At 44.0% G+C, this 21499-nt stretch overlaps 1 protein-coding gene across 8 annotated transcripts in view; it reads right to left on the bottom strand.

Moving 5' to 3' along the window:
- Nucleotides 1-21499, bottom strand: part of FRMD4B (FERM domain containing 4B) — a 226371-nt gene that overhangs the window by 51330 nt on the left and 153542 nt on the right. For 6 of the 8 annotated variants that reach the window (XM_040454472.1, XM_040454471.1, XM_040454467.1 and 3 more), the window contains 2 exons: nt 21206-21262; nt 20391-20413 (listed from right to left, as the gene is read on the bottom strand). The exons of 1 other annotated variant lie outside the window; for it this stretch is intronic. In XM_040454472.1, the coding sequence (XP_040310406.1) occupies nt 20391-20413; nt 21206-21262 (80 nt within the window). Of the gene's footprint in view, nt 1-6043; nt 6430-20390; nt 20414-21205; nt 21263-21499 lie in introns of those variants that run through there. One more of the 8 variants, XM_040454473.1, reaches the window with a different exon arrangement.

Below are 21499 nucleotides of genomic sequence, written 5' to 3'. Positions count from 1 at the left end.
ATGAGAAACAGAAACACAATGGGGGATGGTGGTGACTATGAAGAAAAGAAGAAAACATTGCCCATTTGATATATTACTTAGCGTGGAGACTTGACTGTGTATGACAGAGATCAACGTTTTAATTAATTTCCCTTTATGTACAAGTCAGTCCTAGAAGGGCATGCAGTGTTCAGGGGCCCAAACTCGTCTACTGTTGCTTCACCACTCCTGGGGTATTGCTATCCTTCACAGGGTCCAAGATAGCCCATTACCATGTCCACAGTTCAGCCATCAGGTAGAGGAACAACATTACTCTACAAACCTATTACTTTAGGGGCCGAACATGAAATCTGCCCACCTTTCCTAAGACTATTGGCTGGAACAATCATACAGCTATCCCTAATTGAAAAGACACTGCCACAGCTAATCTTCACTTGGGGCAGCCACATGTCTAGCTAAAAAGTCTAGTACCGTGGAGGAAAAAGGAGATTGCATATGGGGGGAAAACCATCAGACTCCAATGCTGATCGAGAGCCATCGCTTAGATCCAGGTGATTTCTGCCATGTGGGAATGTGGATCCACTATTGCCTGACAGTTACATTCTTTTTTCCGAAAATTAAGGCAAAAATCTCAGAGTTTTATGTAAGATATCTGAATTTTAAAGTACTGCCTCCACCAAAAAAATGAAAATAAGAACTAAAATGCTGTGCAGGTCATATAAAATATACTGGAGGCCATCACTGTTGCTTTGCAATTTGTGACATACAAAATTAGTACAGAATGAACAGGGAGATGCCTTCTCAGCAATTCAATTTGGTTTCCAGTTTTATTTTTTTTCAACGTTTTTTTTTTACTTATTTTTTGGGACAGAGAGAGACAGAGCATGAACGGGGGAGGGGCAGAGAGAGAGGGAGACACAGAATCGGAAACAGGCTCCAGGCTCCGAGCCATCAGCCCAGAGCCTGACGTGGGGCTCGAACTCACGGACCGCGAGATCGTGACCTGGCTGAAGTCGGACGCTTAACCGACTGTGCCACCCAGGCGCCCCTCCAGTTTTAGAAAATGTATTAACAGTGCAAATTGTCAGTAGTACAAAAATAAAAGAGATACATAAATGATTTTGACAAATGTGGAATCTGGACCATCCCAAATGATTATATTCTCAGGAAAGAACAAAGCTTTTTTTTTTTTAATTGTATTAAAAAAGGTTCCTATCGTCCCTTCAAATTTAGTCATTTGTACTGTTGTAAAACATCGTTTCCTTGTGAATACATAACATCGTTTTCTTGTAAGAACCCATTTAATAGTCCATTTCTAATAAGCCACCACCAATACTGAGATGATTGAGCTGTGGACATCAGCTATAAGCATTAAAAGAGAGTACGAGAAGGACCCAAAGATGGCTGAGGCAGGCAGCCTCCCAGAAGAATGGGTTAAACCTTTCAGCAAACAGTGCACAGAAGTAGAAATCCAAACGGCCAGCAGCCAGAATCAAGTATTCAGCTTCATAAGTACTCAGGGAAACACAAACTAAACCCTCAGTGAATCATCACTAAGCACCAGACTGCCAAACTTACAACAATGACAATGCCTAGTTTACACAAAGATGTAGGGCAATAGAAACTCGCATCCCTTGCTAGTGGGAATGTTAATTGGCACGATCATTTTGGAAATTTGCATGCCCTATACCCAGAGAAACTTTCTCAGGTATATCCCTAGAGAAACTCATGCCAAAGAATAAGCTTCATAGCAGCACAGTTCACAAGAAGACAAACAAACAACCTGAATATCTCCTAACAATAGAAATGATAGAATTGTAGTGTATTTAGTACACAGTGGGGGGGGGGGGGGGGGGGGAGAGAGGGGTTAGAGGATCCTGGCAACGTTCCTCCCTGGGTGTGGCCATGTGGCTGTGCATTTTCGAATTTGCTCTTTAAACCAAACCTACTTGTTTTATGCATTCTTCTGTGTGATATAATTCACATCAAAAACTAAATCAGACGTGGCGAGCGGGTGGAAGCGAGGAACTGAAGAGCAAGCTCACTGTCGTGTAGAGGCCAAGAGCGCCAGTGGCCAGCAAAAGCAAGAGGCTGGAACTTACTAACCAAAAAGGGAACCCAACCAGGGTGTTAGAAACCAGGGCACATTATTCTAAGGTTAATCTTGATCATTTTCAGAGTTTAGGACCAAGAAAGATTTCACGTCTGAGTGGACTGACAGTAGCTGAGAGCTTCTTTGTTCACCCTCAGAAGAACTCAGCCGGGGAATTTGCCTGGGAGCCTGAGGCCACGTGGATCCACTGAGCTTGAAGGCCCCTCCCAGCCGGCTGGCAAGCAGGCAGGCAGGCAGCGCAGGGCAGGGCAAGGAGGCTCAGTTTATACGAATCAGGATCAACCTGAGAATCCAGAGGGAGGGTCTGAGAGCAGCCCTGGATGGAGATGTCTCTGCCTTTCTCCAGCACTGAATGAACTCACCCTGACGGGGCATTCTTGACCTTAATGGCAATGGAAATGTTATTTTAAAGATGCACTTGACCAGAATTGCCAACAGGGACTGGTTTCTCAAGGTCCTGGCCAGAGAGAATACTCATAAATCTATAGGACTTGTTACTTCTCAGTAACTAAACCAGAAATTGCTTTTCTTCATCATGTTGGCAGGAATGTAGATGTCACATTGAAAAACATGCGTGTGCTTCATCTGATGACCTAGGTAGAACCCCTCCATTTAGGTATTCCAGATTCCAATTCTGACCGCTCTCTAGGAGGAAGCAGCCCATGACCCACCATTTCGCCAATGTGACTATTTTTTCAGGCGATGATTCCCTTTGGCATTCTCAAGCCCCCTGTCTTGGGCTCTTGTTTTTCTTCGCTGACCTCAAAAACCCTGTAGGAATGTGCCAACCTCACTCATTTTTGAGAAAGCCACGTGGCTGGCAAAACTGAGGCCACCCTTTGTGTCCGTGGGAGCACTTGTGTGGCAACAGCCACCCCCAGCAAATGTGTGCACCTGTTTGTGGCTAATTGGGCACATGCTCACAGAGACAACCAGCCACCTGCCATTCTGAGGCTGAAGTGCAGGCAGTTAGCAAACCGTGCTACTGCTTTCCAGAGCAGGCCAATCACTGAGTTCCCTTGAAGATGGCGGCTGTCTGTGCTTGGTGTAGGGGCATCCCTAGGTTTCTAGGACACTTTGAAAAAACAAGCCCCAGCCCCAACCTTCCCCCCCCCCTTTTTTTTTTTGATGCTAAAGCTCTTCCTTACCTGAAACCCAAAGCAAAAGTGCCTAGAAAGCACATGTTAAATACAAGGACCCAATGGAAATGACTAGCAACTTTCCTACACCAAAAAATAAACTAAGCTATTTAAAAAGTAACTTAGGGCTGGAGTCTTTTTCTCCATATATAACTCAAAACCCGTATTTCATAAAAATGTATATGCAGGGCACCTGACTGGCTCAGTTGGTAGAGCATGAGACTCCTCAGGGCTGTGAGCTTAAGCCTCTCATTGGGCATAGAGATTACTTTAAAACATTTAATAAAATAAATAATTAAAAAAAACACTTCTGGGTAGATACAATATGTTGCTAAAAAATGTACATGTAGGGGCGCCTGGGTGGCTCAGTCGGTTGAGTGCCGACTTCGGCTCAGGTCACGATCTCGCGGTCCATGAGTTCGAGCCCCACATCGGGCCCCTGTGCTGACAGCTCAGAGCCCGGAGCCTGTTTCAGATTCTGTGTCTCCCTCTCTCTGACCCTCCCCCCTTCATGCTCTGTCTCTCTCTGTCTCAAAAATAAATAAACGTTAAAAAAAAAAAAAGAAAAAAAATGTACATGTAAATGTAAAAACACTATAGTTAATGCCTATTTAAACACTCAAGATTAAGTCTACCATGTAGTCTAAATATCATCAGAAATTAAATAAGGGGGAAAAAAGAAATTAAGTAAAAGGGTGTGAAAAGGGACATCCAGGGACTTGGGCAAGCTGTCACAGCTGGGAGTTCTAATGCTATGTTCCATGCAAACTAAAGATTTGCCATCATTAGGAATTGTGCTAATTAAAAACATTTGCTAGTCTCCTGGCATTGCCCTGTAGAGACCCTGATGATAAGCTACTTCCTTATCTATGCTTGCTTGAAACCCATGCACTTCACTGACTGACCAGGACATGGTCATGATCATACTAGGTAGAAAAAGTGCACAGAATGTCGGTTACATGGTGGACTATGTGCCGACTCAACTACTTGCTGGATCCAGGATTTAAGGATGATAGCTTGTTTAACCATGTCATTATTAAAAGGTATCGGTTACTGTGTATAAACAGGAAGTTCCTGGAGCAGTTTACTGGACTGATTAACACTCGGTGATCAGCAATTTAAGGTGTTATCAGTTTACCTCGAGTGGTTTTTCACCGGCCAAAACGCCTTCAAACCACCCTGTTTTAATTTAAAAAAAAAAAAAATTGCATTTCTTTCAGTTATCTCTGAACTTGGTCTTCTATGAAGAGTCTGGTTTATTAGCTCCTTGACTTAATAACGAGGGAGTTCTAACGGCAAATTTCTTTCTGCCAGTTCCTAGGTAAGGGGACATTAAAATCGCAAGCATGAGAGACACAGAAGTTATCACATCATAGTCCCCAGACCAGCAGAATCAGTATTATCTCAGAACTTGTTAGAAATGCAAATTTTTGAGTCCTGCCCCAGACCTGCTGAATCAGAAGGGCTCAAGGGGAGCCTAGCAATAGAATAGTAGAATACACACATCATAAAACACAAAGAGATTTTCAAAAAAGAGACAGCGATCAACCATTTAAAACAGAAAAGAAGGTTCAGGAGTATGAGGACAGTCTAGGACCTTAGTTTGGAGACTCTGGGTGGCTGACCTAGCACTGATGCCAGGTGAGCGTGTCATTTAGTCCCCAAAAGAAATGCTTTCAATAACAGTTTCGCACTGACTGAGCATTATTAGATGGCAGAGTCTGGGTGAAAGCCTATCCCTACAGGTGTATTATGCTGTTATCATCAGCGCCCCCATTTCACAGATGTGAAAACTGAGATTTTAGACAGATTAATTTAAACTGGCACAGTAAGGGGGCGCCTGGGTGGCGCAGTCGGTTAAGCGTCCGACTTCAGCCAGGTCACGATCTCGCGGTCCGTGAGTTCGAGCCCCGCGTCAGGCTCTGGGCTGATGGCTCGGAGCCTGGAGCCTGCTTCCGATTCTGTGTCTCCCTCTCTCTCTGCCTCTCCCCCATTCATGCTCTCTCTCTGTCTCAAAAATAAAAATAAAAACATTCAAAAAAAATTAAAAAAAAATAAACTGGCACAGTAAGAAAGTAGCAGATGTGACTCCAAACCTGTGCTTTACCCTCTTTGCTTAACTCCTCCAGATTCTAAAGAGAAGGGTCAGAAAATGGGGAAAGGGTAGTTGAGGAAGGAAAGACTCATCAGCTTAACTTGGGGCTTTGCAATTTATAAACATGGTGGCCACTGACTGGTTCTATGACAGTTTCTCGGGGGGAGGACAGGTGGCTTTTTAAAGTTAGATGAATCTGGATTAGCCAAAGGCTGAATTAAACTGAACGAGAGATCTGAACACAGATAACAAAACACATATTCGTGTTTCTTGAACCAAACCAAAACAACCCTCAGTCCACAGTTGTCCCCTAACAGCAAAGATAGCAAATTTCATTAAAAAATTTTCTTTTTCTTAAAAAGCTACAGAATCAGACCCCAGTCATTTTCAGCAGAATTTTACATCCAAACTCACCTGAACCTCACTTCAGAAAAGAAGCTCTCCACCTCAACAAAGGCTCCTTCAACCCCACAAAGTATTCCTGATGCCCCATTTTTTTTGCTACTGCCTCAAAATTTCATAGTAAGCTCTCTGCTCACGACCAGTTATCTCTGTTACAGGAGTCCAAGTCCTGGGACGGGATGGAGAAAGTAGGAAACACCTAGACGCGTTCATTCATACTCAATTGTCTGCAAGGGCAGAAAGCTAGGCTGCAACTCCCTCAATTGTCTAACGTCACCACTGCAAATAATTAGGACAGAAAAACTGCTTACAGACCGAGGAAATTTCCCAGTAGCTACGACGAAGCGCCCTCCTTGCCTTCCACCCCTCCAGACCAAACCGCAGCCGGCCGGCGGGGCGAGCTCAGCTCCTTGGGTCCAAACGCTGAGATCCCAGACGGGAAACCGGCGCACGGAGGTCTGAAGACTTAACCAAAGGCCCCGCAGGGAGGTGGCGCTACGTCTGGAGCGCCGGCAGCGGGGGAGCTGGCCCCGGGGACTCCAGGTCCGGGACGCGGACGGGGAAGGAGGGGAGGAGGCGCAGGAGGGGACTGGAAAGCTGTAGTGGAAGCGGGGAGGGGCCGGAAAAGCCAGGCAGGCTGGTCCAGACCTCGACCGCTCCCCTCCCAGGTCACAGGATCTTTCCATTCTTGGAATTTCCCCCCACCCCCACCCCCTCTAAATGTTTCTGGATCACACCTCCAGCCAAATCACTGAGAGCCTTACAGAAGTCATCTTCCAAGCCTCCCGCTGAAGCTCCCGAGTCCCCACTGCTTCCGGGGAAAGGGGTGCCCCCCCTTCGTCATTGAGCAAATGAAGCCCTTTCACTGGGGTTCAGGTGTGAACATGCATTTCCAGGCCGCCTCTGATCTCCAGCTCCCTGGGACCTCTCAGCTCCTTAGCAGGACAATAAAAGAAACTGGCTTTAAAGGGGACTGTCCTGGATGGTGCAGTGTGGCAGACAAGGGCTTGGCATTTTACTTAGAGGAACTCACTGAAGCCTCTTAGCAAACCTAGACATAGGCACTATTTCCAATTCATAGATAAGGGAACTGAGGTTTAGAAAAGTCACCTAGTGGGGCGTCTGGGTGGCTCGCTGGGTTTGGCTCAGGTTGTGATCTCACAGTTTGGGAGTTTGAGCCCAACATGAGGCTCCATGCTGAGAGCTCAGAGCCTGCTTGAGATTCTCTCTCCCCTCCCCCCCCCCCCCCCCCAAATAAATGAATAATCTTCAAAAAAAATCACCTGGCTGCTCCCGCCACCGGAACTTGCACAGAGGCAGCCAGGACTTGGATGCGGGCGACTGCAAAGCTTCTGCTTAGAAACATCAACAGACCAACCAACCAAGCAGCTGGCTCTCCACCTGTGATGTGCAGTAATAAGGTTTGGTTTGAGAACTGAATTCAGTCCCAGGTCTCTGTGCTCTGTAGGCCTTCTGTGGTCTCAGATAAACTAACCTTGTAAGCCTTGGCTTCCTTATTATAAAAATAGGGATGGTGTCCTGTCTGTCAGCAGAATGCTGTGACGGCACCTGCCTACGTTCAGTAAACGTGTTCTTGCGTTCTTTCGTTTCTGACAGTGACCGTAGAGCTTACTGAACTCTTTATTCCCCCCGTGCTCAGACCAGGCTAGGGGTGGATTATTACCACCAAGAATCCCCAGTGGGTGGTTTAGGTTAGAGTTGCCAGATTAAATACTTAGGACACACTTCTACTAAAAAAAAATTATTCCTTGTTAAAGCACTATAAGGTACACCTGAAACTAATAAAACACTGTATGTTAAGTATAATGGAATAAAAATAATATTCATGATCTATCTAAAATTCAAATTTAAGCAGGCATCCTCTATTTTTATTTGCTAAACCTGCCACCCCTTAAGGGTTGGTAATAAACAACACGGGGAGAAAACTATGGAAGCACCTTGCCAAGTCCCAAGTTGTAAGTAGTTTTAGGATTGGTTCGGCAGTGTCCACTATAACTGGTTCAAGTTCAGCTTTGAATCTTGCTCTTCCCACATCATGACCAGTCCACAGAATTTGTATGGGACCTTTCTTATCTCAGTGCTGTACCCAAGATGCAAGGAATCTGCTTGGTGAGAAACACAGTATCCTTTCAGCTTGAATTCTTTCGCCATTAGATTTTTGTCCATGGCCTAACTTGTAACACAGGGCAAATTAACTCCATCCATCAGCATGCTTGATAGTGATCAACTATCAAACTATTTTTTTAAGTCAAAAGAATTTCTGATAATAATGAAAATGTGATGAGAGATTTTTCTAAACATTAGCCAGCTCACTGAGGATTCTAATCATGTCTACTTTGAAACTTCTACTCTTTCAGAAGAAAGAAAATTCGTAAGAAGGACTCAGGCTGAGAAGCAGGTTAAGGTGAAAAATCTGTAAACATAGCAAAATAAAAATATTTCACGAATTCATAGGGACAGAAGGTAGAATGGTGGTTGTCAGGAGCTGGGGTAGGGGTGATAGGGCAGGGTATTTAATGGCCATAGGCTTTCAGTTTTGCTAAGATAAAGAGTTCTGGAGATCGGTTGCGTAACAATGAGAATATATCGTACACTTCTGAATTACACACTTAAAAGTGGTTAAGAATGGTAAATTTTCTGTCAGTATATTTTGCTGTAAGTTTTCAAAACGATCTCTTATACAAATCTTGAGTTAGAAAAAAGGACATGTGGAAGAAAAATAATCAATCAAATCATGTTTTCTATAAAGACGGTAAAGACAAAGAAATCTGTTCCTCTCCTGGGAAACTGCCTACGAGGCAAGTGATAATTATTTACGGTCAGCTTGAAGCCCCACAAATTTATCCCTTCATCCTAGATGTGTGACTCAGTGTGTCCTTCCTGATCACGCCAAAAGTGGACTTAACCACATCAGCCATTTGAATAGATAATAAGACTGAGTATGTGTTGTGTTCTTACTCAGTGTTTCTTGAGCCAAATGCAAAGGCACTGAAATGTGTATCAGTGAGGGGATGTAGAAGTCATTCCTCAAAATGCCATCCCTTAGTTCAGGCCGACTCTGAATGGCTTGCCCTTCAGGGAGAGAAGCACCTGTCATGCTACTTCTATTCCTACTGAACCCCAAATACACAGATGTCTTAGCTGCTATCTGAAAGGCCCAGGCAAGACTGAGTTTCATATTAGTACCAAGTAGCAGACACGGTGCAAAGGCCCGGATCCCTCCTGGCACGGGGTTGATCCTCACTGTGGTGTTAGCAGCCGTCTAAGTTATATGAAGGTGGAACTTCGGGTCTTTTATTTTCGTTTACTTGCATCAAGTCTTAAAACTGTCCAAAGCAAACTGTTCTGAAATGCAAAATACTGAAGCTGTGAAATACAAATGCCTGGATTCCTAGCCTGATTCTGCCCGTAGCTGGTGAATCAGGGCTTAGTTTTCTGTAAAACAGACATGAAAGCCCTTTCCTCACAGGGTCATTTAAGAAAAAAATTTTAATGCTTATTTATTTTTTGAGAGAGAGGGAGGGAGATAGAATGTGTGGTGGGGTGGGGGGAGGTGCAGAGCGAGAGGGAGACACAGAATCTGAAGCAGGCTCCAGACACTGAGCTGTATGCAGGGCTTGAACTCACGAACCATGAGATCATGACCTGAGCCAAAGTCGGACGCTTAACGGACTGAGCCACCCAGGTGCCCCTCACAGGGTCATTTTAAAGTCCGAACAAGACTGTACAGGCATTTAGAAAAACTTTTTTAAAAGTCCAAACGAGATAATAGTCTGAGAATGAGTTCTGTGAACTGCTAAGAACTGTCAAAACAGACAAAAATATTTGCTTCTATTCAAACAATGGCAATACCTTTCTTTTCTAAAAGCTACAGCAAAATGGCTTTTACAGTCTGAAATATACTGAAAACACGCTAGGCACTCAACTCAGCATATAACCATAATCCACTCAAGAGTCCTCTTCCACAAATAGGATTACCACCCCCATTTACAGATGGAAAAACTGAGAAATAAAGAGGTGAGACTTCCAGGAGCACACCTAGCTCCTCAGGATGGAACTGGGAAGGGGACCCAGCAAGACCCCAGGGCCTACGCCAGCGTAGAGGACGGGACATTGCTGCCAGAAACAGGCCATGCAAAGTCGTCTCGCCTCTGGCTCTAGGAGTTGCCCCTCGGCCTAAATGCATCTCATCAAACATCAAACATCTCATCAAACATCCTTTCGATTCACTTTTGAGGAGTTATCCAGAGGAGAGGCAGAGTGGAAGTTCAGAGAATGAGGTTTCAGATCCAAATTCCAGGTGTGCAAGATACGGGACCTTGGTTGCCAGCCTCAGCCTGCAAATCTGCAGAATGAGCATCTCAGTAGCTACCATCTGAGGACAAAATGATACAAAGAACGTAAGAGTGCCTGGGACCTAGTAGATGATGGTAAAAGCAATGTGCATGACGGTGAAGTGAGGGCATGAGCTCTGCCATCCATGGCCTCAGTTCTAATCTCAGCTCCACATCTTACCAGCTGCGTGACCTGGGCAAGTTAACTCAACTTCTCTGGGCCTCAGCTGTAAAATGAGGATAATAATCATAGCCAGCTCTTGGAATTGATACAAGGATTAAGGGCATGAGTATTTAGGAAGCTTTTAGAAATGAGTACTCCAGGCACGAAGCACTGCTCTAAACCCCTTTTCGTGCATTACGTCTGTTCATTTTCACAGGAGGCCCATGAGGTAGAGGTTATGTTACACTTCGTGCCTCAGACCTGGGAGATCATGCAAAATGGAATCAGAATGGGCAAGGCAAGGGGCGCCTGGGTGGCTCAGTCAGTTAAGCGTCCCACTTCGGCTCAGGTCAAGATCTCGTGGTTGGTGAAGTCAAGCCCCGCTCTGTGCTCTGTGCTGACAGCTCACAGCCTGGATCCGGCTTTGGATTCTGTGTCTCCCTCTCTCTCTGCTCCTCCCCCCACTCGCCATCTGTCTCTGTCTCTCTCTCAAACAATAAACATTAAAAAACATTAAAAAAAGAAAAGAAAGGGCTAAGACCTTCCACACGTACGCAAAAAAAAAAAAAAAAAAAAAAAAATATTTGTAAAATTTTTTTTTGCTCCTCCAAAAAAAAAAAAAAAAAAAAAAAGCTGATTTGTAGAATTCTGTGTGGTTCCACCTCTCTCATTGGAGGACCTGTTTAGACACCAGAAGAGGCACCTTCTTTCAATAATCTATTCAACATCCAGGCCTCACCACGGGCACCAGCCACACAGTCTGCAAGGCCCCGTGACACATGAAAACGTGGAGCCCCTTGTTAAAAAAATCATTACCAATTTCAAAATGGGGACAGAAGAGCATCAACCAAGCTTGGGGCCCCGCTGAGCCGGGGGCCCCATGTGACTGCACAGGTCACACACCCATGAAGTCGACCCTGCCAACAGCTTTTTCTCCCCCGGTAGGTTTCCATTGTCTTAACTGCTTCCTTTCCGTCTGCCCAGCCTCGGGTGCCTGTGCCCAAACTGAATGAGTTTGTTGACAGAGCCTCTGGGCGCCAGCGGGTTTTGGACAGGGCCTCCCACACGCTGGGGAGAGTCATGGGCTCCCGGCTCTGGGTGGCAGGGAGAAGCTGAAGCCTTGGTTTGGGAAGTTTGCATTAGGCAAAGTGGGTAGCGTGCCACAGATCTTACATTCATTCTGAAAGAGGACGCCGTGCCCGAGAGGTGGACGTGACTGTGTGGAACTTCGAGGTTTTTAAAATACAAAATGGCGTCTAAAACAACTCTGACAAAAGCCGTTGAGGCTCCAAAAGTGTTGGAGGCTGATCGACAAAAACACACTGACATGCAAAGAAGGAAAATTAGCAACATTTTTCCTTCCACCGTCCTGAGACAATTGTTAAGTCATGACAAACATAACAATAGCTTAATTTTTTTCTGCCCCTACCTTTATCCAGGCAGCGTGCAAAAAAACACGGTCGTACTGTACTGCATATTTGAACGTTGCTAAGAGAGATCTTAAATGTCCTCATCACCAGAGGAAAAAAAAAAGGTCACAACTACATCTGGCGATGGGTGTTAAGGAGATTTATGGTGGTGATCCCTGCACACTATATACAATGTCTAATCATCATGTAGATTGCTGCACCTGAAACTAATGTTACATGTCAATCATACCTTAATAATTTTTTTTTTTAAAGAACCGTAATTATCCCTTTACAGATAAGGAAACTGAGTTTTAGAGATGTTCAGTACCTTAGTCAAGACTGTCCACCAGTGAGAGGTAGAATCTAGAACTCAGCTCTGCCTAACTTCAGAATCCACTCTCAGGGCGCCTGGGTGGCTCAGCCAGTTAAACATCTGACTCTTGGCTTTACCTCAGGTCATGATCTCGTGGCTTGTAGGTTTGAGCCCTGCCATTGGGCTCTGTGTTGACATTGTGGAGCCTGCTTGGGATCCTCTCTCTCTCCCCCTCCCTCTCTTTCTCTCGCCCCTCCCCCACCTATCCTTCCCTCTCAAAATAAATAAATAAACTTAAAAAATGTTTTTAATAATAATAATAATAAAAGAATACACTCTCTTGTAGTCTCTATGGTGGAGAGGTATGTGGCTGTACAAAAAGAAAATAGTAGGACTTCTAATGGTATTTATTTGTATCTATTTCTTGGAACGCGTTAAGCTGGCTCATGCCTTTCCACACATTTTTCTTTTGTAAATATTTTATTCTGAATAGGATGTTGGTATGGTTCCACATGCAGGTAACTGTTACAAATAGATAAATAAATAAAACATATACTTACATTGGGAATGAATGTGCTGTATGAACAAAAAAAAATTCAGAGGATACTGCACTATACTGTAACTTACACACCGGTTTTCAAGCATGTATTGCGTGTTTGAATATCCTGGCACACTTTTTTTTTTTTTTTTAAAGGGATGATATATATACTTCTGTTTTATTTTCCACTTTGTATATTGTAATGATCTTTCCATGTCAATAGACGTTCATCTACAACAATAGTTTTAATATAAATGCTAGACTCCTTAAGCATTAATTTTGCTAAGTAAGACCTGATGATTTACAATAAGAATCTGAGCTCTGTCCTAAATTCCTATTCTTAACTCATCCCATCCTACTCCAATGAATGGTGGAATATAATCAAGTACCTAGAAGCCAGGGACTCTTCTTAAAAAAATGCATCTCTCTTCCCAGAATAATTGGAATTGGGGTCTCAAAAAGATATTTGTGTACGTGTGTCCATCCAGAATTATTCATAAGAATAAAAAATTGGAAGTAAACTAAGTGTCCATCCATGGATGAGCAGATAAACAAAATGTGGTCTATACACCCAATGGAATATTATTCAGCCTTAAAATAGAAGAAATTCGGGCTCACGGTACAACATAGATGAGATCCGTAAGGACATGATGATAAGTAAAATAAGCCAGTCACTAAAAGACAAATACTGCATGAGGTGCCCAGAAAAGGCAAATTCACAGAGACACAAAGTGGAATGGTGGGTTCCCGGGGCTGGTGGAGGGGGGCACGGGTGTTACTATTTAATGGGTACAGAGTTTTAGTTTTGCAGGAAGAAAAATTCTGGAGGCAGATGGTGGGGATGGTTGCACAACAATGTGCACCACTAAACTGTGCACTTAATAACTGCTAAGATGGTTTAAAAAAAAAAAAAAGGCCACAAAAACCACCCACATCTCACTATAATTGATGGGACTCAGGGGAAAGTGGAAGCCAGCTCCCAAGTACTACAACATCTCCATTCTGTACCAGGCACCCTGAAAGGTACATTATCTCATTTACTCCACAAAACAAACCTCTTAAAGAAAAAGGACCTTAGATTCAGGAGGTCATGCCACCTGCAGATTGGAAGGGCTTGCCTCAAACTCACACCAGCCTCTCTGACTCCAGAGTGCATGCCTTTCTCCAGCGTCTCCTACAAAGGAGACAGGAAATACAGTCCGCTTCCATCACAGCCCTTGGTTGGTCCGGCTCCTCATATACGTTAGGTATTTAATCTACACAAATGAATGGAGTGGAACGATGAGAAAAAGGCAAGGCATCCAAGGGCCCGATGATCGAGAGCTCACTTCCTGCCTTCTCACTCTTAAACTGTCTCCTCGAGTGACTAATATTAGACTCGGGGCTACTGCGCTGATAACACCACTTACCAGGGTAGAGTCCACTGCCTGCCGTCCCTCACTGCCTTCCAGCAGGGACAGCAGGGATGCACATAGGTCTGCTTACATAGATGGAAGTAAAAACGGTAAATCTGACACAGTTGGGGTACACAGACTGCAGGTCTGGTCTTGTCTACCTGAATTGTCATGGATACGTCACTCCTTAGTTCATCAGCTATAAGATGAGCGTTCAAATGCCTGGTATTGGGCAGCTCTAACATCCTGTGCTTAGAAGAGATGAAAAAGTGCCCATTGTGTGGGAGGGCTGATTTTTTCCAAATTCAGAGCTCTTCGGAAAAAGCAAGTTCAGAACTTGCTGAATGTTTATCCTGCCTAAGAGTTAATGGAATTAAAATCTAGGGTAGTAATGAATCTGGTAGGAAGTACGAAGAACAGACTTCCCCAAATTGCTTATCTTTTAAAGGCATTTTAATACTGAGTTTTCAGCAAATAAATGAACCCACACTTAACAAGGTAAGGTCCAGAGAACACTGAACAAGAGGCTCATACATCAGGGACAAACAAGAGTAGGAAACACTGTTTACATGTTTTCTTCTAGGAGATTCGCTATACACATGAGCAGATTGGAAACTTACCGAAAAGAACTTGAATTTTGTTTAACTCTTGACTAAGTATTTCCCAATCATTTGTCCATGATTCCCTACGTGTTGTTACCTTGTTTGTTTATTCATCATAACTCTTAACCTCTGGCCAAGTCATTGGGAAACATGAAACCATAATATGGTAATATAAATATAATGCTGCACAGAATTTCTTAATCTCACTTGTAGTATGGGGATAATATTATACCAAGTTCATAGGGTGAAGATGATTAATGAATTAATGTTTATAAAACATGTAAAACCACCAAACACTTAGATGTATTTACAAATCATTAAAAATGAAGCATTAAAGCACTGAACTGATATTCAGAAGGACTTGTCTATATCTTTAGGTCAAACTTGAAAAGACAGTCATTTCACAGGGAGAGAGAAAAGCTGCTTCTTGACAGTTTTTCTTCACAAAAGCCTTTTGCTGATTCATGACAGCCCTTGCCCAAAACAAGACAGAAATGTTCAATTTCTGTCCAGTCAGTCTTCTTCATTCTGCCAGCAAGAAAGGTAATGATTCTTACAGTTTGTGTTGGAATCCAAAACGGGAGACTCCTGACGGCGGTAAAGAGCAGGAGCCCTGGAGTCCTAATTCTGTCACTCTCTAGCTATGTGACCTAGACAGTAAGCCACTTGCTTGCTCCAAGTCTCAGCTTTCCCATCTGTAAAATGGGGATACTAACAGCTGCCTATCATCACAGGGTTGATGTGATGTATATTAGGAACAATAACAATGCCATGTAACATTTACGGAGACCCCGAACTCAGAAACCGGGTTCCAGAGAGGTTAGCTAGCCACAGTTCTACAGCAAGGGTCTGGGCCTGGATTTGAACCCAAGCAGTTAAATTCCAGAGCTCCTGTTTTCACTACTGCCTCCCCATTGATGTAAGCACTGGGCACAGCACCAAGCCCACGGGAGCTGCTATTTTTATTATTGTAACTGATGTTACAGGTTCTGGAAATGGAAGAATATTTTAGAGCTTTTAAGTGCTCTAGAGATATAGGACCGAGGCCGGAAAGTACTTTAAAGTCTTTGATTTTTTTTCTCCCCTCCCTCATTAACTACTCTTAGGGACTCCACAAAAGTTCCTTTCCCATGGGAAATAGCTGCATTTTTTTTTTTTTTTTTTTTTTTTTGGAGCACAGCTGTAAGTTGTGAATTATTCCTTCCCATTTGAAGCTGGGTGACAATGTACTCTCATTCTGACCCAGCACTGAATTGCAAATTGTAGTCACTCACTTTTTCTTACAAGCAGAAGTGCCCTAATCACATGGTTATTCGGTAACTTCCACCTTTCAGGATCTTAAGAAAAAAGGGGGAAAAAAAAGGCTTTGCTTTTATAAACTCATTTGTGGCTGGCTCAGTGATAAAGCCTTGAGCCTTGTCAGCTTTCAGGAATTCTCTGCGTTTGTCTGTGTTCTGTTACCCAAGCAGCTTGTTATCTTTGCAGCTTAAAGGCTGACTTGGGAATTCAGACTGTCACCTATTTAAAGAGAATGAAAGTCCACCCTCCCCTCTACTATTTTAATTAACTTTCAGGGAGCAAGGTTTCCTACTGGTTATGATAATGTTCACTTAAAATACTCTTAAGGAAGCATGGCAGGAAGCTAAATAAGAAGGGGAGGATTGTTGTTTTTTAAAGGCATTCCAGGGGCGCCTGGGTGGCGCAGTCGGTTAAGCGTCCGACTTCAGCCAGGTCACGATCTCGCGGTCCGTGAGTTCGAGCCCCGCGTCAGGCTCTGGGCTGATGGCTCGGAGCCTGGAGCCTGTTTCCCATTCTGTGTCTCCCTCTCTCTCTGCCCCTCCCCCGTTCATGCTCTGTCTCTCTCTATCCCAAAAATAAATAAACGTTGAAAAAAAAAAAAAAAAAGGCATTCCAGAAGAAGAGTTTGAGCAAAGCCACGCAGGGGTGACATGTGGAGGAAGGAGAAGAGAGGCATGAACAGATATGAACAGCGGAGTATAGGAAATTTAAGTACATCATATAGACTAAGTAGAGCCTCGAGGCCAGGTTAGGGTGTTGGAGGGTCTCTGCAATGGGAACCCGAGAGATTCTTAGAAGGTGAAAATGATGATCCCATTAATGTCTGGGGAAGATGACTGGGGTCTGTTGTGGGTGGTTGTGGGTGATGGAATCAGAAAAGACCCAGGAGATCACTGGCTCTGGGACATTGTTCCCTTGGGCCTGATTTTCCATCCATTAATTTGTTAAATGGCAATAACATTTGTGGTGGGGACTGAATAAAATCACGCGTGGACTTTGAAAATAATGTCATCGAAAGCACTCAAACTATACACACAGAGCTCTCCAGTCGGGTTGAGTGGAGGGGAACGTGGGCTGAGAAAGCAAGCACTCTGATAGAGGAAGAGAAAGGAGCTGACTGACAGACGGAGGAAATAGGCGGGAGGGAGAAGGGGAAATCCTCAGCGATGATTCAAGAGAGAAAGGTGATGTCATACAAAGGGAGCCAGGGAAGAGGCGCTGCTCTGGGGGCTGGGATCCTGGTGGCTTCAGCTTTGGAAATGCTGAATTTGAGACAGCCAGAGATAATTCACAAGGAGTGGGTGGGCCAGAGCAGCATTAAGTAGGAGTTTCCGGGCACCTGGGTGGCTCAGTTGGCTAAGTGTCTGACTCTCGATTTCTCTCAGGTCATGATCTCACGGTTCACAGGATCCAGGCCCATGTGGGGCTCTGTGCTGACAGTGTGGAGCCTGCTTGGGATTCTTTCTCTCTCTCTCTCTCTCTCTCTCTCTCTCTCTCTCTCTCTCTCCCTCTCCCTCCCCCCCTCCCTCTCCCTCTCTCTCTGTCTCTCTGTCTCAAAATACATAAATGAAGTTAAAAAAAGAAGTAGGTGTTCAATCACTTTTTTAATTGAGAAAGCCACATCGCTCTGGTCTTGGAACTTACTCGGTGACATTTTTGGAGGTTCAAACCTCAGTGAGTAAACTCAGTTTAGTTCTAAAAGCCAAGAGCTACAGCCACCCACATGTAAACCAACAGAAACGTGGAATTCAGAATGGCCCTTGAGGTAGCCCTTGACAGAAGGCCAAGTTCCCTGGAATGAGATGCCCGCACCTATGTGTCATCGTGTCCTCAGTGCCTAGACTGGGGCTGACGCGTGTTAGGCATTCAGTCGATGTTACTGGATAAAGCTATAAACTTTGATATAATTTTAATTTAGCGATCAAGAATGTGCAAACTCCATTTTAGCACGTTGTACTCTGCCTTTTTAAGGAACATCCCTCTGCCTGTTTTGACCTGAGAAATATCCTATAAGAAAATAATCACAGATAACCACCTCCCAACTATACCAAGATGTTCACCACAGCATCATTTCTATACCAAACAATTCATATTTGAAGCAACAGGGGGGACGGAAGGAACTATTCGAAGCACTTTGCAAATATTAATTCATTTCATTCTCATAGCAATGCTACAGGGTGTATACTATGAATATAAGTTCCATTTTGCAGAGGAGGAAGTTGAGGCCTGGGCACTTTAAATAACCTGCTCAACATTACACAGGGAGTAAGTAGCAGACGTTGGCATCTGAGTAAGTCTGTCTGATTCTATGTCTTTGCTTTAACCAATCTGTAACATTGCCTTGAGGTACTTAATTTTGCCTGATTGTCTTAAATTAGTTTTATAACAAAACTTTGGAGGAAAAATATAGTCTCTCCACTCAGAGGAGGAACAATCACATCACAGGGAGGGGGTGGATGGTAGCAAGGAATCACAATTCTGCCTCATTATAAACCCAATGTCAACAGTTCACAGTACCTTATTCTTTCCTTTACCCTGGTCAGCAATCACTAATGCTTGCTTGCAAAACAATCTGTACTTCCAAAGTTGTTCCACACCATTCATCTCCTCAAAAACCATCCTGCCAAGTCACTACTTTCATTAATCCCAATTTACAGATGAGGAAGCTGAGGCCCCGAAAGCACAAGCGGCTCACTTAGGGTCATGTTGCCAGTTCCTTGGTGGCCGGTCTCCCATTCCTTCTACTCCTCAGTGTGGGTCAGACAAGTTCAGAACAGTGTCCTCCAGTTCATCAGCCTAGTAATCACTCAGGAAACCAGCAGGCACAGAGCAAAGTTAAAAAGGAGGATTGGTTCGGGCTTGGAGCAACTAACTCACCAACCTTGAAGTCTTAGGGCTACAAGGTCTGGACTTACTACCAAAGGACTTTCAGTCCTAGGCAAGAGATCTTCCCTAAGGAAGTTTGTGACATCAGCCTGTCTCTTCTGTTCTTCCCCTTAATATGCGATTCAGCTTGTTCAAAACCACCTTGGTCCCAAAAGTCTCTTCCCAGGTGGCCAAGAGACAGGACAGGATGATGATAATGAGGAAGGCAATAATGACACTAGAATAATTGATAATAATAGCCAAAGTGTACAGAGAGCTTACTCCATGCCCGAAACTGCCCCGGGCAATGTTTACATACATTTGATCTCCCAATCTACAGCTGCTAATCTAGGGGGCAGGTAGCATCTTCCTGATGAGGAAATGAGGCTCAGAGAGTGTCCATCACATGCCTGGCAGGCAGAAAATGGAGAAGGAAGGGTTAGCAGTTCACAGACTGCAGAGTGAGCTTCTGGCCCTAAAGCCTTCATTTATCAATCAACTTCAGACTCACCCCCTAACATGATGACTGACATTCCTCACATGTCTGATCCTCCTAGGGAATAGGGCTTCTCCAAGAAAGCCAAGCGCGGAGAACCCAGCAGCGTCGTGTCAAGGATCTAGAAACTAATTTATCCTCCTCGTATCCCAACATTTCCTTTTAATTAAAAACAAAATTGGCATTTATAGGTCTTCCTGTTTTTTTTCAAAGCGTTTTTCCTAACTTGAACACAAATTAAAAAAAGAAAAAAGTAACACGGTGCAAAACAAAGTTAACGAATGTGGTGAACGGCTCATGGCCTGTTAAGTGGACTCCTCAGTCATTTTCCCAGACTGAACAGGCAGACTTGGAGGTTCTGAGGTGAAGGAGTACTCCGTGACTGGAGGTTTTCAAGCTTGGAAGGCATTGTTCGGTAAGCAGTCCCTTAAGGAGCATACTATTCAAAACCTTGGCTGGGAACGAGTACTAGGTGATCTGTAAATAATCTACGGGTAAAGTTTACCAGGAGTGGAACATTAACGTGGAAGAGGTGAGGCTTTCGATGGGTCATTGGCCTGTGGTCTGTTCCTAATTGGAGGCCCTGCTTTCGCCTTTAACCGTTTCTGCTTCTCCAACTACAGCTACTGTGTGAAAAGGACAGAAAGGAGCAGGTAGAGCATGAATTCAAAGACAAATACTCTGATGAGGTGGCCAGCTAGGCAGTTAGAACCAGTAAGTGTCCCGGTGGCGACAATACAACTGTTAGGTCAAGTGTATGAAGGGTGAGGCCCCTTCAGGGCAGCTGCAAAAAGAAAGCCCCTATTAATCCCTTAACTAAGCAGCTGATAGAGTTTATCTTTTTGTGCATGTGTTATAACTCTTCCAACACAGGATTTTTTTTTTTTTTTGTCCAACACAGGATTATTATAAGTTTAAAAAAGCACAGCCTACCAAAGCTTTTTGCGGATTTCTTCATCTTGCTAACAGATAACAGAAACTAGAACTTTGGAGGGCTTCTGTTTACAATTCACTGTCACTCTGGCTTGAAAAATGGTAAGAAAGCTTCATTGCTGGATTCATTCACAGAAAGAATAGGTCCCTATTTGAAGAGGGAAGAGATCTCAGTCTCCCGCTCTGAGATCGACTTTCTTTTGAGTTTGCATCCATTGTTATTTAAAGCAACAGCATTCAGCTACGGTTCAGCTAGGGTTATTTTGCATAGTAATATCAGAAAAGGAAACATTACCTGGTATAATCCCCTTTGGCTTCCTGAAATAAAACACAATGATAGACGATCAATATGTATGTATGTGGATTAAGCGAATGAATTTCACTCTGGGTCCCGTTTCCCACTTTGAGTGCCTGAATTTTGTTTGGCGGAATGTACACGAGGAAGCTTTCTCTGTGGCCACGGAGAATGTGGCACTGGTGAGAAAACATTAGTATCCATGAAATATTTCTTATTCTTAACAGAAGAGACAGATATATCTGAAAAAGCACAGATGACTAGGTCTTCTTTTAGGTTTCTAAGATCACGTGATACATGCTTGTTTATCCGAGCAGCACACTTTAGTCTGGACGCAGACTTTTTAAACCAGGGTGTAGGTAAATCAACCCATGCTATTTGTTTTCTCTTTTTAAACAAGCATGGAACACGTTGGATTTCTCAGCTACTAGTGCCTTTAAGAATTAAGGGGCTCTTTCACTCTGCCTCCAGAAAATGCAGGCGAAAGTTACTCAATTTAAATGAAAATTACAGCTGTTGTTAACAATTGCTGCTTCCCAAATCCAAGTAACCCAGAGCTCTTTTCCTGAAGTACAGTCTTAATTCTTTTCCCTCAGAACAGTCTAAATTTCATTTTCCTTTGCGACATCCCACTATAGCCTGCGCAAGTGACGCTCAAACAGAAAACGGTGGCTCACGTTTTTCATTGGCAAACAACCAGCTGGCTTAAACATCTATCAGCCAACTGGCCCATGCGAAAGTTTCAGAGTTGCAGGCGGTTCACAAAAACCAGCAAACAAAAAGGCGCGGGCAAGAGGCAGTGTGCTGATTCTTACCTGTAACACAAGTGCGGCTAACTTGAAGATGGTTTCGCTGTCCGCTTCGATTTGCCCCTGTTGGGGAAAAGAAAAGCATCGCTGAACAAGGCGGCCCTAGGTTGTAGCAAATGGCTGTTGAGTTGGGGAAGCTGTCACAGCTTGGCACCTCCAGTTTACAATCAAACGCAGATCATACCATTGCAAGGCAAAGGGAGGGGGGCATGGAGGGACGCATCCAGCGGTCAGGGGAAGCCACAAAGTGTGTGTGTGTGTGTGTGTGTGTGTGTGTGTGTGTGCGCGCGTCTGTTTCAG

This window comes from Herpailurus yagouaroundi, unplaced genomic scaffold, assembly GCF_014898765.1.
Source record: "Herpailurus yagouaroundi ecotype Mexico unplaced genomic scaffold, PumYag 213, whole genome shotgun sequence".
Lineage (NCBI taxonomy): Eukaryota > Metazoa > Chordata > Mammalia > Carnivora > Felidae > Herpailurus > Herpailurus yagouaroundi.
The sequence above is the reverse complement of the archived record's forward strand: the minus strand, read 5'-3'. Positions and strand labels throughout refer to the sequence as shown.